The 13,696-nt window shown below is 35.1% G+C and overlaps 1 protein-coding gene across 2 annotated transcripts in view; it reads right to left on the minus strand.

The window, feature by feature from the left end:
* The window catches only part of LOC129269653 (eukaryotic translation initiation factor 3 subunit L-like), a 35,833-nt gene that overhangs the window by 15,026 nt on the left and 7,111 nt on the right, over positions 1-13,696 (minus strand). For both annotated transcript variants that reach the window (XR_010294757.1, XM_064105186.1), the window contains exons 2-10: positions 12,367-12,409; positions 10,797-10,959; positions 9,104-9,183; positions 8,106-8,167; positions 6,524-6,593; positions 5,523-5,599; positions 4,595-4,675; positions 3,240-3,330; positions 1,933-2,090 (exon numbers count right to left, since the gene is read on the minus strand). Coding sequence is in view for 1 of the 2 variants with exons in the window: in XM_064105186.1 (XP_063961256.1) it covers positions 1,933-2,090; positions 3,240-3,330; positions 4,595-4,675; positions 5,523-5,599; positions 6,524-6,593; positions 8,106-8,167; positions 9,104-9,183; positions 10,797-10,959; positions 12,367-12,409 (825 nt within the window). In the remaining variant the exon portion in view is untranslated. The remainder of the gene's footprint in view (positions 1-1,932; positions 2,091-3,239; positions 3,331-4,594; positions 4,676-5,522; positions 5,600-6,523; positions 6,594-8,105; positions 8,168-9,103; positions 9,184-10,796; positions 10,960-12,366; positions 12,410-13,696) is intronic.

Here is a 13,696-nt window from a genome sequence, read left to right on the forward strand (position 1 = left end):
CAATGGTTTAAATATGTTGAAAGATTTTTTTTTGATTAAAGGGGAATTAAACCTTTGAAAAAAGTAGGCTTGTGTCGAAACAGAAAAATCAAAGAATAAGAATAAAGAAAGTTTGAGAAAAATCGGACGAATAATGAGAAAGTTATGAGCATTTGAATATTGCAATCACTCATGCTATGGAGATCCTCCCATTGGCAATGCGACAAGGATGTGTGATGTCACATGTGAACAACTTTCCCTTTGATGGACTATAAAATACCCTCAAAATGTCTCTTTTTGCTTTTTTCTTATTGTGATACAAACTCTTTATCCATGGTGTATTCTTTAAAAATCTGTATTACATGCCCTCCTCTAGAAAGAACACATGATCTACTGATAGATGTGATAAAAGAAGCAATTTAAGTGAAATATATACTAAAGTAATTTGTCGCATTGCCAATTTTAGGATCTCCATAGCATTAGTGATCGCAATATTCAAATGCTCATAACTTTCTCATTATTTTTTTCGATTTTTCTCAAACTTTCGTTGATCTGTTTCTTTGATTTTTCTGTTTTCACACAAGCAATCTGGTTCCAAAGGTTTCATTCTCCTTTAAGCTCAAACAAATGAACACACTTTATAGATTAAGCCTTACATAGAATTAAACCATTGGAAACAGGTTAGCTTGCAGAAAAAAATAAGATTACCTGTAACAAAAATATAAAAGACCACAAGAAGTATTTTGAAGACAATGTATTCCCTCAGGAGCAACCAGTAAAGACTATTAAAGGACAAGTCCACCCCAACAAAAAGTTGATTTTTGAATAAACAGAGAAAAATCCAACAAGCATAACACTGAAAATTTCATCAAAATCGGATGTAAAATAAGAAATTTTCACATTTTCAAGTTTCACTTAATTTCACAAACAGATACATGCACATCCTGGCTGGTATGCAAATGAGGAGACTATGACGTCATCCACTCACTATTTCTTTTGTATTTTATTACATGAAATATTCTAATTTTCTCCTCATTGTCAAGTGATACAACGATTAATTCCTCATTGAGCTTGTGGAATTATCATTGTTTAATACTATATGGTTCAGTCAAGTTGGTCCTTATTGTCAAATCTATTTAAAAAAATGAAATATTGTGTAAGTCAAGCAATATAAAACAAAAGAAATAGTGAGTGATGGACATCATCGACTGACTCACCTAGTTGTGCATATCACTGTTTTGTGGAAAATAAGCGAAACTTTAAATGTCATAATTTTCCTGTTCTACATCCGATTATGATGAAATTTTCAGCACTATGCTAGTTTGATTTTTCTCTATTTATTCAAGTCAGCATTTTCCTGGGGTGGACTTGACCTTTAAAGACAAGGGTTACGTGGCTGTGCTTGGTGGATAAAGTTACAATGTGTGCAGCTACACTATAAAACTTCTGCAGTTTCTCAATTTGAGAATCTGGTAAGTTGTATAGAAGGCCATACCAAATGTTACAAGCTACTGAAATCCTTGCATCTTATTGGCTAAGAGAAAATGAGTCAGTGGAAATCACTAACAATATTCTCCATGAACTTGTCCCCTGGGTCCCATCGCAGGAAGAGTTGCGTTTACATCTCACACAAGTCATGTGCATCTGACTGACACAAAATCAAGATGTGTTCCAGGACCCTGTAAAACACAGCTTAGATATTGATCAGGGGGGGGGGGGCAAACTTTACCGTCGATCATACACAATAATCAATGCAATCAATCGTAGACATCAGCCCTATGATCAATCGCTAGGCTTTATTTTATGCTATGGGGCCCAGGATACTGTTTAATAAAGACTTATTATAATAACAAACACACAAATTTTGATAACAATTAATCAGATTGCAGGATTTCATTAGCTTTAAACTTGTTAAAACAAATTTTATGAAACAGGGCTCTGGATCTGACAAACCTGTTCATTGAGCTGGATATGTTCTAGGACCTTGATGGCTTGGAAGTAGTCACCCAGAAGGGAGTGAAGACGTAGCAGACCGATCAGGCTGAAGTAACCAAGCATCTTATACAGAGGATGACGACCAAAGTCAGAGGCTTCAGACTCAGGGTCATCAACTGCAAAGAAGACAACGACAAAACCATTAAAACAAAGTATACAATAGAGAATATCAAAGAAACATATCAATGAAACACTATTGATTGATAATATTCCAATTCTGTAAATCGCAGATTATGATATTATTTCAATGTAAGGAAAATAATAACCTTGAATCCAGTTTTGAACAAAAAAAAATATATAAAATAAACATATCAATAAAAAAAAGAGATAATATAATATTGATATTCCAATCTTGTACAGTGCATATCATGATATTGTTTTAATTGAAGGAAAATTAAACCCTTAAACCAAGATTAATTGTATACATCAGAAAAAAAATAACATATAAAATAAATGTTGAGATAATAATGACAATATTCAACTATTTTATAGTGCATATCATGATACCATTCAACCTTGCTATATGCTGGATACTATTACCCTGGTAGCATTTTGCAACACACAAACATTTAAGCCTAAAACGTCTCGGGGCGGGGGGTTGAATCAACCCCTCACCTCACTCCCCACACCCAGATGTTTCAGTGATATGCCAGTGCTTCATTACTTACCAGGTTAATTCAAACCCCCCCCCCCTTCACACCTCAGCCTAAAAACAGTCAACCTTTCCTTGTTAAAGGTTTAAGGAATGAAATCCTATCAGGTAGAAAATATTTACCTACCTCGTTCAAGTGTGGTAAATGGAAAAGTATATTTTGGGATTTCAAGAGTAAATGAGTGCTGCAGTTAATAATAATAATATAGGGTATTCATATTGCGCACATATCCACCTTGTTAGGTGCTCAAGGCGCTCCTATATTACCCGGCTAAGCTAGGCGTTCATAGCGCACACAGCTTTTTAAGGAATTACTTCCTACCGGTACCCATTTACCTCACCTGGGTTGAGTGCAGCACATTGTGGATCAGTATCTTGCTGAAGGAAATTACGCCATGGCTGGGATTCGAACCCACGACCCTCTGTTTCAAAGTCCGAAGACTAATCCACTGGGCCACAACGCTCCACGTTAGCAATTGAACGTTAGCAATTGAACCTGGACCAAAAGTCCAGAGATTTAGCCAATAGACTACAAAAATATGAAATATCATTGGGTGTTTTTTTATCAGTTCATTTCAGTTTATTCTCCTTCCTGCAAACATATATATGTTACCTCCAGATCCATATGCTTCCAGCTGTTGATTGATACCAGACTTCTCCACCAAGGAATGCAGAACATTCAGGACACTGTGTACATTCCAGATCTGAAGGATGTAAATTACAATTTTAAATTAAATTTAATCTAATTCATTTCAAATCAAATCAATGCAGTTCAATTCAATTCAATATGTGTTTGATTCCAATAGAACATAGAAAACATCATACAATGGTGTCAGAAATGAGTAATATAAAGCTATTATAATGATTCATAACAATAAAAGGTTCAAGAAAAATATGTGCAGCATTGGTTGTCATTAAAACTTTGTGTCTCACTGTAATTGTCCATATAAGTATTTGTTTGTAAAATTGAGAATGATCCAATATGTGTGGATTTTGATCAATAAATTTTGAAACTTGAAACTTAAAACCGACATGGAATTGTCAAGATGATCACCTTTGATAGGCAATAAAGTACATTGAATCAGAAGCATACCAATCGTAAATTGTTTACTTACACTTTAGTAAAAAGGACATAGTTAAGAATAATTGAAAAATGTTCTTTTTATAAAAAAAGAAAACAAGTACATATTCCACCACATAAAAGGCAGGGCAGATACATCTCTAATTAATCATTACTTTAGACAAACTACAGGCAATGTAATATAAGCAAGGAGGATGATCTTATACAATATACATCATGCAGACATGAATATTTATATTATATTGGATGGCTCAGAATGGAATACAAGAAACATTCCACGAATTGCAGATGAGTGGAATATTGGCCGTAACGAATGGAATATTTCTGGCATTTCATCAAATAAAGCCATCCAATATAATTATTATCATCTATCCCACCCCCCCCCCCCCCCCGGCCAAAAAAGAGGGAGCAATTTGATGAACAAGTCATAGATCACTTATCACATTATATGCCATCATCACTTCTATTCATAGGATCAATTTTGGTCGTCGACATGCGACTTGCATGTAGCTCATTATGACGTCATCAAGCGTAATTGTGCTCTATGCTGCGCATTTCATTGCTTTGTTATACGTGTTGTAAATTTCATGCATTCGCGCATGCGCATTAAACTGTTGAATATGCTCTCATATTCAATACCACATTTTGTACAGGAGCCTATGGGATATTGGTCGGATTTCGGTCCTTTTTAGGGATACGCTCTGATACTGCACGGGAAATTGATGCAGACCAAAATACGCGTTTTAATGCATCGCTAGATCACTCTATAGAGATGATAATTGTGAGTATTCTATTTGGAATAGAACAGGTAGCTTTTTTTTCAAAACTGAAGACAATTCCATTAAAGACCTGTGTGTTTCGCTTAGAGCACCGATACTTAAACATACCTTGGGATTGCCCTTTAGAACAGTGATTTCGTCTTCCGACTTCAGGGCCATTTTGCTGCGATACTTGCTGAATTCCTGGAACTGTTATTAAAAATAGCAGAATAAATACAAATTATAAAGTATGCAAGTTTAAAGTATCACATCCATAATATCATAAACCAATAAAACCTCTCTTTTTTCCATTTGTTTCCGTAATTTTCTATATTTCCAATAACAATTTAGATTTACTTTGGAAGTTCTTTCTGAATCTCTTTCACAGTCTCTCTTTTCTATACTTTCATTTCTGGCGGTAGTGCGGTAATGTAGCTTGCTACTCCACTTCAACTCACAGGTTACAGATTCAAATCTTAGCCAGTAATAAAGCTATCCTGACACCGTGTAAATAGGTACCTTCAATAACGTTGCTGGTGTATCATGACATTGAATCAGGAAGAGCATAAATAAAATAATGAAGGCTATTGTGGAAACACAAATTCATTTGTCATTACTATTCAACCTTCCTTTTTCTTTGGATACAGTGCATCCGTAGGGGGGGTGGGGGCTAGATTTTATGACCGATTAGTTTCATTTCTTATTGTTTTGGTATGTTATTTTTATATTGTGTATAATTTATATTTGAGTAATTTTCTTTTATGCTATATGAGGACCCCTCGGTAGACCAGCAGCACCATGATTGATGCTGCTGAGTAGGGCCATCCTCCCGTTTTCCATTTATCAATTCACATGTATCATTTTATATGTATTGTTATTTGTTTTTAACGGAAATAAATTCAATTCAATCCCACAAAAAAAACGAAAATTATCTATGATCTATCATAAATTAATCACTAAAAGCAATGTATAGTACTATTTAATGTCTCTTGTTCTAAAAATAACAGATAGAGGATCACATACTAAAACATCACATTATTCAAAGTGACTTTCACACCTGATAAATGAACTCATCAATAATATCCCACAGCCACTGGTCTGGAAGCTTCAGGTCCACAGGACCCCCATTCGCATCTGAAAGATAAGCAAAACATCGATCAAGTAGAAGCAAACTTGCTGACTTAAATGTATCAGTATGACATACTTCTTTAGTTCTCTCTTCTTAAAGGACTTTTCATAGATTAACAAAAATTAACTAACTCCTTTTCAACAGATTAACAAAACTATTCTTACTCCTTTTGAAGAGACATTTTTAATAGATTACCGGTAATAAAACAGTATTTTTTGTCATCTCTCTAAGAGATTAACAAAACTATATTTTTTTTAAAGAGATAAACAAAAGTAGATTTACTGGCATTTCTTTTTAAGAGATAAACAAAACTATATCAAAACTTCTATAGTTTACACATTTATTAATTCCATGCAAATATGACCACAGATTCCAAGCAAGCACATGTGATCCAACAGCATAAGAACCTCCGTATATGGGAAAAAAATCAATCCCCTCATTACAAAAGGAAATATTCAAAGATAAATACCAGTTGTGGTAACAATCTCAAGATGAGTTCGAACAAAATCTAATGAAATTACCACTTAATGGTTTGTATGTATAAATGAAAAATATGTGCCAACTAGCTCTGGAAGAAAATATGCGATTGCTGAGAAATGAGCAAAATAAGCACGGAACTCCCATCAAATTGTCTGGTATGTTTTGAAGCAATATCAATACACTGCTTTTCTACATATGCTTTTCTGTGTTAGTAATCATCAGAATTATCGATTTTGAGATTTCATGATTTCATGATTTTAAAAAGATAAGTTTACATTAATGTACCAGGTCTAGATGTATGATAACATTACAAAAATTAACCTTGATTTAAACGACTTTCTCATGAAATAATTGTTTGCTGCAACTTCTGTCTTTTACCTTTCATTCAAAGAAATGCTAACTCTCTAAATGCAACAATACCTACATTACACTATGAAGATTAAACTTACTGAGGATATAGTTGAATAGGTTACAGTAGTTGTAGTAAGATTCAAATCTCTGCTGCTGGTCAGGACCACTCTGAATCGACAAAAAAAAAATCAAGCAATCATTAGCCAAGATATTTCGGCAAGCCTATTAACATTGCTGTACAAGGGGGGGGGGGGGATTCATAACAAGTCAAGTGGCGGTATAAAAGGCATCACTCTATTGGTCACATCGTAACCAGGACGATGCGTAAGGGGCATTGCAAGAAACTTGCGATCAAAACAATCCTAAAACAATCGCACTTCTTGCAATTAATTGTAAATCAGTGATTAATTGCTAAAACTGCTTTTTAAAACAAAGAGAGTAATCTGATTTGCTATAGTTAAAGTTGATCCATCAATTGTAAGTTAACATTACAACAGAATATTTGCAATTGAATGCAAATGGTTTCTTGCAACATCCCCTTTAGTCATATTTAAATCTTTGTGGAACACCTCCCACCCCCCCCCCCCCCTCTCCCTGATCATTCAACTGATCAAAGAAATGGTGGTTAAGCAATTCATGCTGCCCGACATACAGCCAGCAGCCTTAATAACAGGCATTCATTATAAAATTTCAGCAAATCCTTTTTTCCATTCATGCAGTGTAGTTTTACAAAGCCTAACAACAAAAAACCTGAGATGACGTGCAACTCACCCCCCCCCCCCCCCCCATTCGTCATCTTCGGAGGAGAGACTTTGTGGCACATTTATTGTTCCATCAGAGGCAACAAAGGTTACATGAATTATTTCATTCCACTGCCTCTTAAATTATACTTATATTTGACCCAGAGTTGGTGTGACCTTCGACAAGTGTTGATTTAGAAACATTGCACAGAAAGAACAAGATCATGCAAAGGGAAAAAAATGAATCATCTGTGGATAAACACAAATTACAATACTGCCCCTCTTTGGAAAGTTTATCATAATAAGCCAGTTCACGGTTTGCTCATGATCAACTTTTCTCAAATGACCTTTGTGATTTTTCATTAGGAGAAGCACTATCATTTTCAAATGTAGATGCTGCGTAAGCTTTACAGGTAGAGTATTCAAATTCTAAGAACAAAAGGCATTGTATAGACCAGATGACTAGAATAGTACATCAGGGATAAAGTTTGGAAATCTGTTTTATTGTCTGCCTTTGGCACATTTGACTATTGTTTAGGCTACTGTCAAATACCAGTGATTATGAAGGCTCTATTTATTACTCTTCAGCTTGGATGTGATAAATATTTTGAAAGGAATACATGAATAATCACCAAATCACAAATGCCTATGTCAGTGAATTTGAAAGCCACCTTCATGGTTGTCTCCAATGACCTTTTTCTGCTTGTGCGCAGTTTACAACCGTGAACAGGCTTATTGGATATTTATAGATTTGCTGGCATCAGAGTTGGAGGAACTGGGGAGTATTACATCAAGTATCTCGTCAGATAATTCCACCGATTAATTCAATCTGATCCACTCAGATGCAAAGATTTCATTCGCTAATAGTGGTTTATTGGTGAAACTCAATGACTTTTTGTTTTGTGACTTGCTCCCCTGTTTATGTACAAATTTATCTTACCTGGGTCCTAGCCAAGATATGCCTGTAATACAGTTCTTTGTAAAGGATCAGAAATATTTCATCTGCAGAGATAAGAAACAATATTCAAAGAAAAAAAGAAACAAAACAAATTAGATTACAATATATACATATATGAAAAAAGATTAATGGTTATTTTTCTCTGACAACAAAATATATCATTTAGATTTGATTAAATTAAATCTGAGCCAATCAGAAGCAGATATTTTGATAGCTTATAACGATAGTTATTGAAAATCAATATCTGTCTCATGAAATCCTTACCTGATGATAGACACAAACCCCACTTAATTTGTACATTGCCAAGTCAGGAGAGGGGAGAAAATCCTCGGAAAAATCAATGTCCTGTATCCTGAACTTGGGCTTAATTTGAAATCTTGTCTAGTTGCAGTCCATTCATTTTCATTTTCATTTTATGAATATTCATTGAATTTGTTCTCCACATTCATTATTTGATCAAATTTTATGCTATAAAGGGAGCTGTCTTGACAAGACCTCTATGGTTTTTTACAGCTATACCTAGTTTCAATATGCTATCTATACCAAGATGTATGTACATGTTATTTAATTGCTTTATTTTATTTTGAATTGCATGCTTTTATCCGTGTTGTAATTTTTTTTTTTCATTGGAATTGAATAAAGTTGAACTTGAACTATACTACGGGCAGCCAAATGTGACGCAAATCTTCATAAATACTTGATCAATTTAGCATCGTATTTTGCACTCAATGCATTATGGTACTATACCACCTAGATAAATGATGAAATACAATACTATCCCTTACTGTTAAAACATAAGAAAGGCCCAAGTAAAATGACAAACAGCAACCAGTGTAAACAAACATTTGACACTTCAAGCTTCCCAAAAGTTTAGCCCAGACTTAAACCAGAGTTAACATTAAACTGGGGATCTGTATACTGGCCAATGTATCCAGAATAAACTCCTTTAAATTGCTATTCCTTCCTGTCAGCCAACTTACCATTCTGAACGATTTCTGCTACTATTTCAGCAGAGGGCCATGGTGAATTCTTAAAGTAGCTTTCTGATAACTTGTTAAAACTGTGATCAAAGAGTGAGAATTATATAGTTCATAAATTTACACAACAAAGAAATTAAATAAAATACCAAAAGGATGTAATAAGGTATGGGTCCCACTCATATAGACTAATAACTATTGCAACTTTGCCATTATTGTTACTTCCATGGAAACCTTGATTATGATTGATTGCTCAGCCCTGTTGCCATAGCAGTTACAATAGTAATAATAATAATAGCTGGATTTATATAGCGCTTTTTGCCTGAGGATACAAAGCCCTTGCTACCCTTCCCCCCGCTTTAGCTCGAGCTACCATCACCGGGGCTCAGTGCATGCAAGGGATCAATCCTACCGGGTACCCATTAATTTCACCTGGGTCGAGTGCAGCGCATTGTGGATAAATTTCTCGCTGAAGGAAAACACGCCATGGCTAGGATTCGAACCCACGACCCTCTGTTTGAAAGACGAGAGTAGGAACCACTAGACCACGCCGCGCCCACAATAATGGCAAAGTTACAATATTTGTTTATCTTTATGAAACAGGCCCCTGAACCTGGTTGCTTCAGTCAATACATGTAACTTAATAATAATAATGGTCAGTATTTATATAGTGCATAACACATAACAAAAAAGTCTCTATGCACTTGAATATTGGTACTTGCACTTATACTGGTATTTAAAATTAAATACAAGTTTTTGTCATTAAAGGAAAATGAAACCCTTGAAACAATATAGCTTGTGCAAACCCAGAAAAATCAAAGAAACAGATAAACGAAAGATTGAGAAAAATTGAATGAATAATAAGAAAGTTATGAGCATTTGTAGTTTGCCTAAGTCGAATAGTCCTGGTACCACAGTAATTGATTTCACTTGGGCAAACTTAAATGATGTAAAATAACACGTGTTTTGCATATACTGGGTCCCATCTTAAAAAAGAGTTACGATAGATCGAATTAATCTCAACTGTATGGGAATCCATCAATACTATAATTGTTTTTCTATTGCACACTATCCTGAGTAAACAAAGAGAATCACACTGAATCTTCAAGAGAAGAATAAATGTATGAATATACATCATATTTTGAAAATATTTTGAACATACAGTTTAGATGTTGACGTTGCTGGCTTTCCATAGTTTTGGTTAAAGGTATTGTTTAACTTTGTGAGCAGCCGATTTAAAAAATTCTCAAACCAAGATGAAACATGTGTACAAGTGCATGTATTAGAACTAATAAACCCTGAAAACAACCATTATTGAGAATGAAAAGCTAAAACTACAAGGCAAACCCCGATTTTGTAAATAGGCGTCTTATAGGCTAGACGCCTAAATAGTACACATAAGTGTATGGAATGAAATTAAGATGGTGTTTTCGGTCACTTTATATTTCAATTTTTGAAGCACTAAATAATTATTTTCGAACGCAATTTTTTCTGGGCTTCATTTTTGTAACATATCACAGACACAGGTGACAAGTGTGACCTTCTCGCTCAGATTTTTTTAAAGTCAAACCAATGTTAACCAATCCCTTTAACTGGATCGATCATAACTCTTTGTAAGATGGGGCCCTGATCTGAACTAATGCTTCAACTTTTGGAAGGTCGACTTATATAGAGTCCATTGTAATTTCAAACTCACGTTGATTCATAGCAATGGTTGATTTCGTAGACATTTTTGTCTCGGATGTTGCCCTGGAAGTCTAAGAGGAATCGCTTGATGTCCTCGGGGACGATGTAACTAGCGTTCCTCGGTCGAGAGAACTCATCGCGGTCACGGTACGCAAAGTCCTTGCTTGGGTCACCTGAGAAAGGGATGAAATTTCTGAGTAGGATATTTCTAGATATGTGATTATTATAATTTATTTGTTCAGGGAAAAAATTCATATTTTATTTTCGGGGGCTACTTTTCACAATCTACAACCCAAATTAGCAACATTGGATGAGCTTTAACATGGCAATGAATGGAGATTTTCAAGGGCTCTTTTTTTTACTTTCCAGGGCTATATTGAGCATTTCAGGGGCGAAATCGCCCCGAGCCCCCATGTATTTTTTTCTCCCTGGTTTTGTTTATTATTTATTAGCAAATTAATGTATATCGTGAGTATCTCCTCCTGATGTAGTTAATTGGGAGTGGTAAGTGGGCCGCTTCCCCCCCCCCCCAACAGCATGGTCTTTATAAGCTAAAAAAACTCGGAACTATCACTGAAGGTGACTAATACCCCCGTTGTATGTCGTTACCATGGCAACAGTTTCCAACACATGGGAAAAAAAGTCTTGCCTCGTATTATCCCAAGACCAATGTGTGAGCTAAATATCATGAGAATTGGTTAAAAGCACATGAAGTAGTTCAAACTGCAAGATTTTGGGCTAATTTTTTACATATGTTCATGATCAATGTGTGAGCCAAATTTCATGACCATTGGTTGAAAACTGATGGAAGTTGTAATAATATGTAATAATAATAGTTGTAATATTTCTTGGGCGCACTCAGAGCTGCCAAGTTGTATTTTGCATTTTCAGTATTCTTATCCCCCAAAATCAGTATTTAGACAAAAAAATCAGTATTTTTACCGTGTGTGATAAATATTTTGTATTTTTCCCCAAAAAAGTGTATTTCATAATAAAATGCTTGGCGCACTCGCCAATCACGGCGCTCAAGCTGCATGCAAGCTAAAATACGCACTGCTCTTGCAGATGAAAAAAAAAACCCATTGAAACTTGTGTATATCTCACCCTGGTTTTTACAAAATGATTGAAAAAAAAAACAAGTTACCTGAAATTACATTGATCTAATAACCATATTTGTGTACGTTTTATGAAATAGAGACATATAGAGATGATTTTTCTCAATAAATTACGATTTTGTAAAAAAAAAAATTATTATTATTATTTCTTTTTAATACAAAAAATGTATTTTCTAAAGAAAAAACGTACTGCTGTATTTCGGTTGCAAAAACGTACTAAATACAGCTAAAACGTACTGGTTGGCAGGTCTGCGCACTGTATGTGTAGTCTCCATCATTCTATGCCTACAAATAATCCCATAAGGGATATGAATTCCCCAATGTAATAATAAGAAACTTCCCTACAGAGAATAAGAATTCACCTAAAAGACAAAGGACTAGATTTTCAAATTGATGATCTCTAATATCCTTTGAATAGCATACATGTATATTCAATGCAATATCGGATTAAAAACAAAAACTCACCTGTATGTGTTTCATATCTGTCATCATATCCATACTGGTCATACTGAAAATGTAACGAAAACAGAAATCAATTAAGATTTACAAATGATCAAGAAACTGACATTAACAAATGCCTACACTAACAGTTAGTTTGATAACATCAAATAAATGAGGGAAAACATCAATGAATTTCACCTAAAAACTTATGTTGTTTAAAAGTGTTACATGTACTTTTGTGACATCACCTGTGAGTTTCTCTGCAATAAGCTGTGTTCATTTTTTTTATTTTGATTTTGGCACAAGCTACCTCACAGGACCAACAAACTAGTCATTTTTCACCAAGGGCGGTATTCTGAAAACCGTATTAGCACAAAAACGGTGTTGGCTAACACGATTGGTATTCTGAAAATCGTGTTAGCATGATAACATGTGGCCCAAGTGGTAACACAGCGTTATGCTTGTTGATTTTTTTTTTTTAATCAAATCAACTTTTTGTTGGGGTGGATTTGTCCTTAAAGCTGTTTCTCTTTTTACCCTATAAAGTAAGCTCGATTCTACAATTGTAATAAATATAACATTATTTGATCGCCACTTCTTGAAATATATGATTCTATGAAAAGTCGTGATTCCGTAATAAAAGGTTCAGGTGACGATGAAGACTATTTTGCCGATACTATCGATATCAAACAATGTCGCGGACACGGACTTGGAAGACAAAATTGCCTTCGTGAAACAGAAAGCGCTGATTTGTCGCCAAAATCTCAGAAGAATGGATGTTCCTACAACGTATCGCTCATCTCATCATGAGACATGCCCCTGGCAAGTAGCAAAAAGCAGTTTTGGCAAACATTACTTGTTATGCGACAATAAAGGAACGACACTTCACTCACAAGTTGTATAATTGTACCTTAATTTATTAGGCAGCTCATGACTTCCACCGCGGCGCCGACAAGGGGCGAATTACCGTCGTTGCATTAACACTAAAACTAATCCACCACAAAGTGGCGCTATAACACAAACAACAAACATTGGCGATGTTTATAAACGTTTACCGATGTCCGACTTCTAAAAAATCCACTGTGTAATCATGTTCGTAGTGCGAGGTTGGTATAACTAACCTCGCACTAGACTAGTGTGAGTGACTTGCCATCTTCAACCCCCATCTGTATCAAGACTACCGAATAATATGCAAAACATACAATGCACACAACAACACAATCAACATCAATCGTCATAAGAAAAAAAACAAGTCTGAACTGAAGACGTAGACTGAAGAAAAAATTAGCCAGGCCATCACCTTCCCTCTCCAGAGAGCTCAAACTCTGTTTTCGGCATAATTGTACTTGATGCC

Source organism: Lytechinus pictus, chromosome 10 (genome assembly GCF_037042905.1).
Source record: "Lytechinus pictus isolate F3 Inbred chromosome 10, Lp3.0, whole genome shotgun sequence".
NCBI classification, from domain to species: domain Eukaryota; kingdom Metazoa; phylum Echinodermata; class Echinoidea; order Temnopleuroida; family Toxopneustidae; genus Lytechinus; species Lytechinus pictus.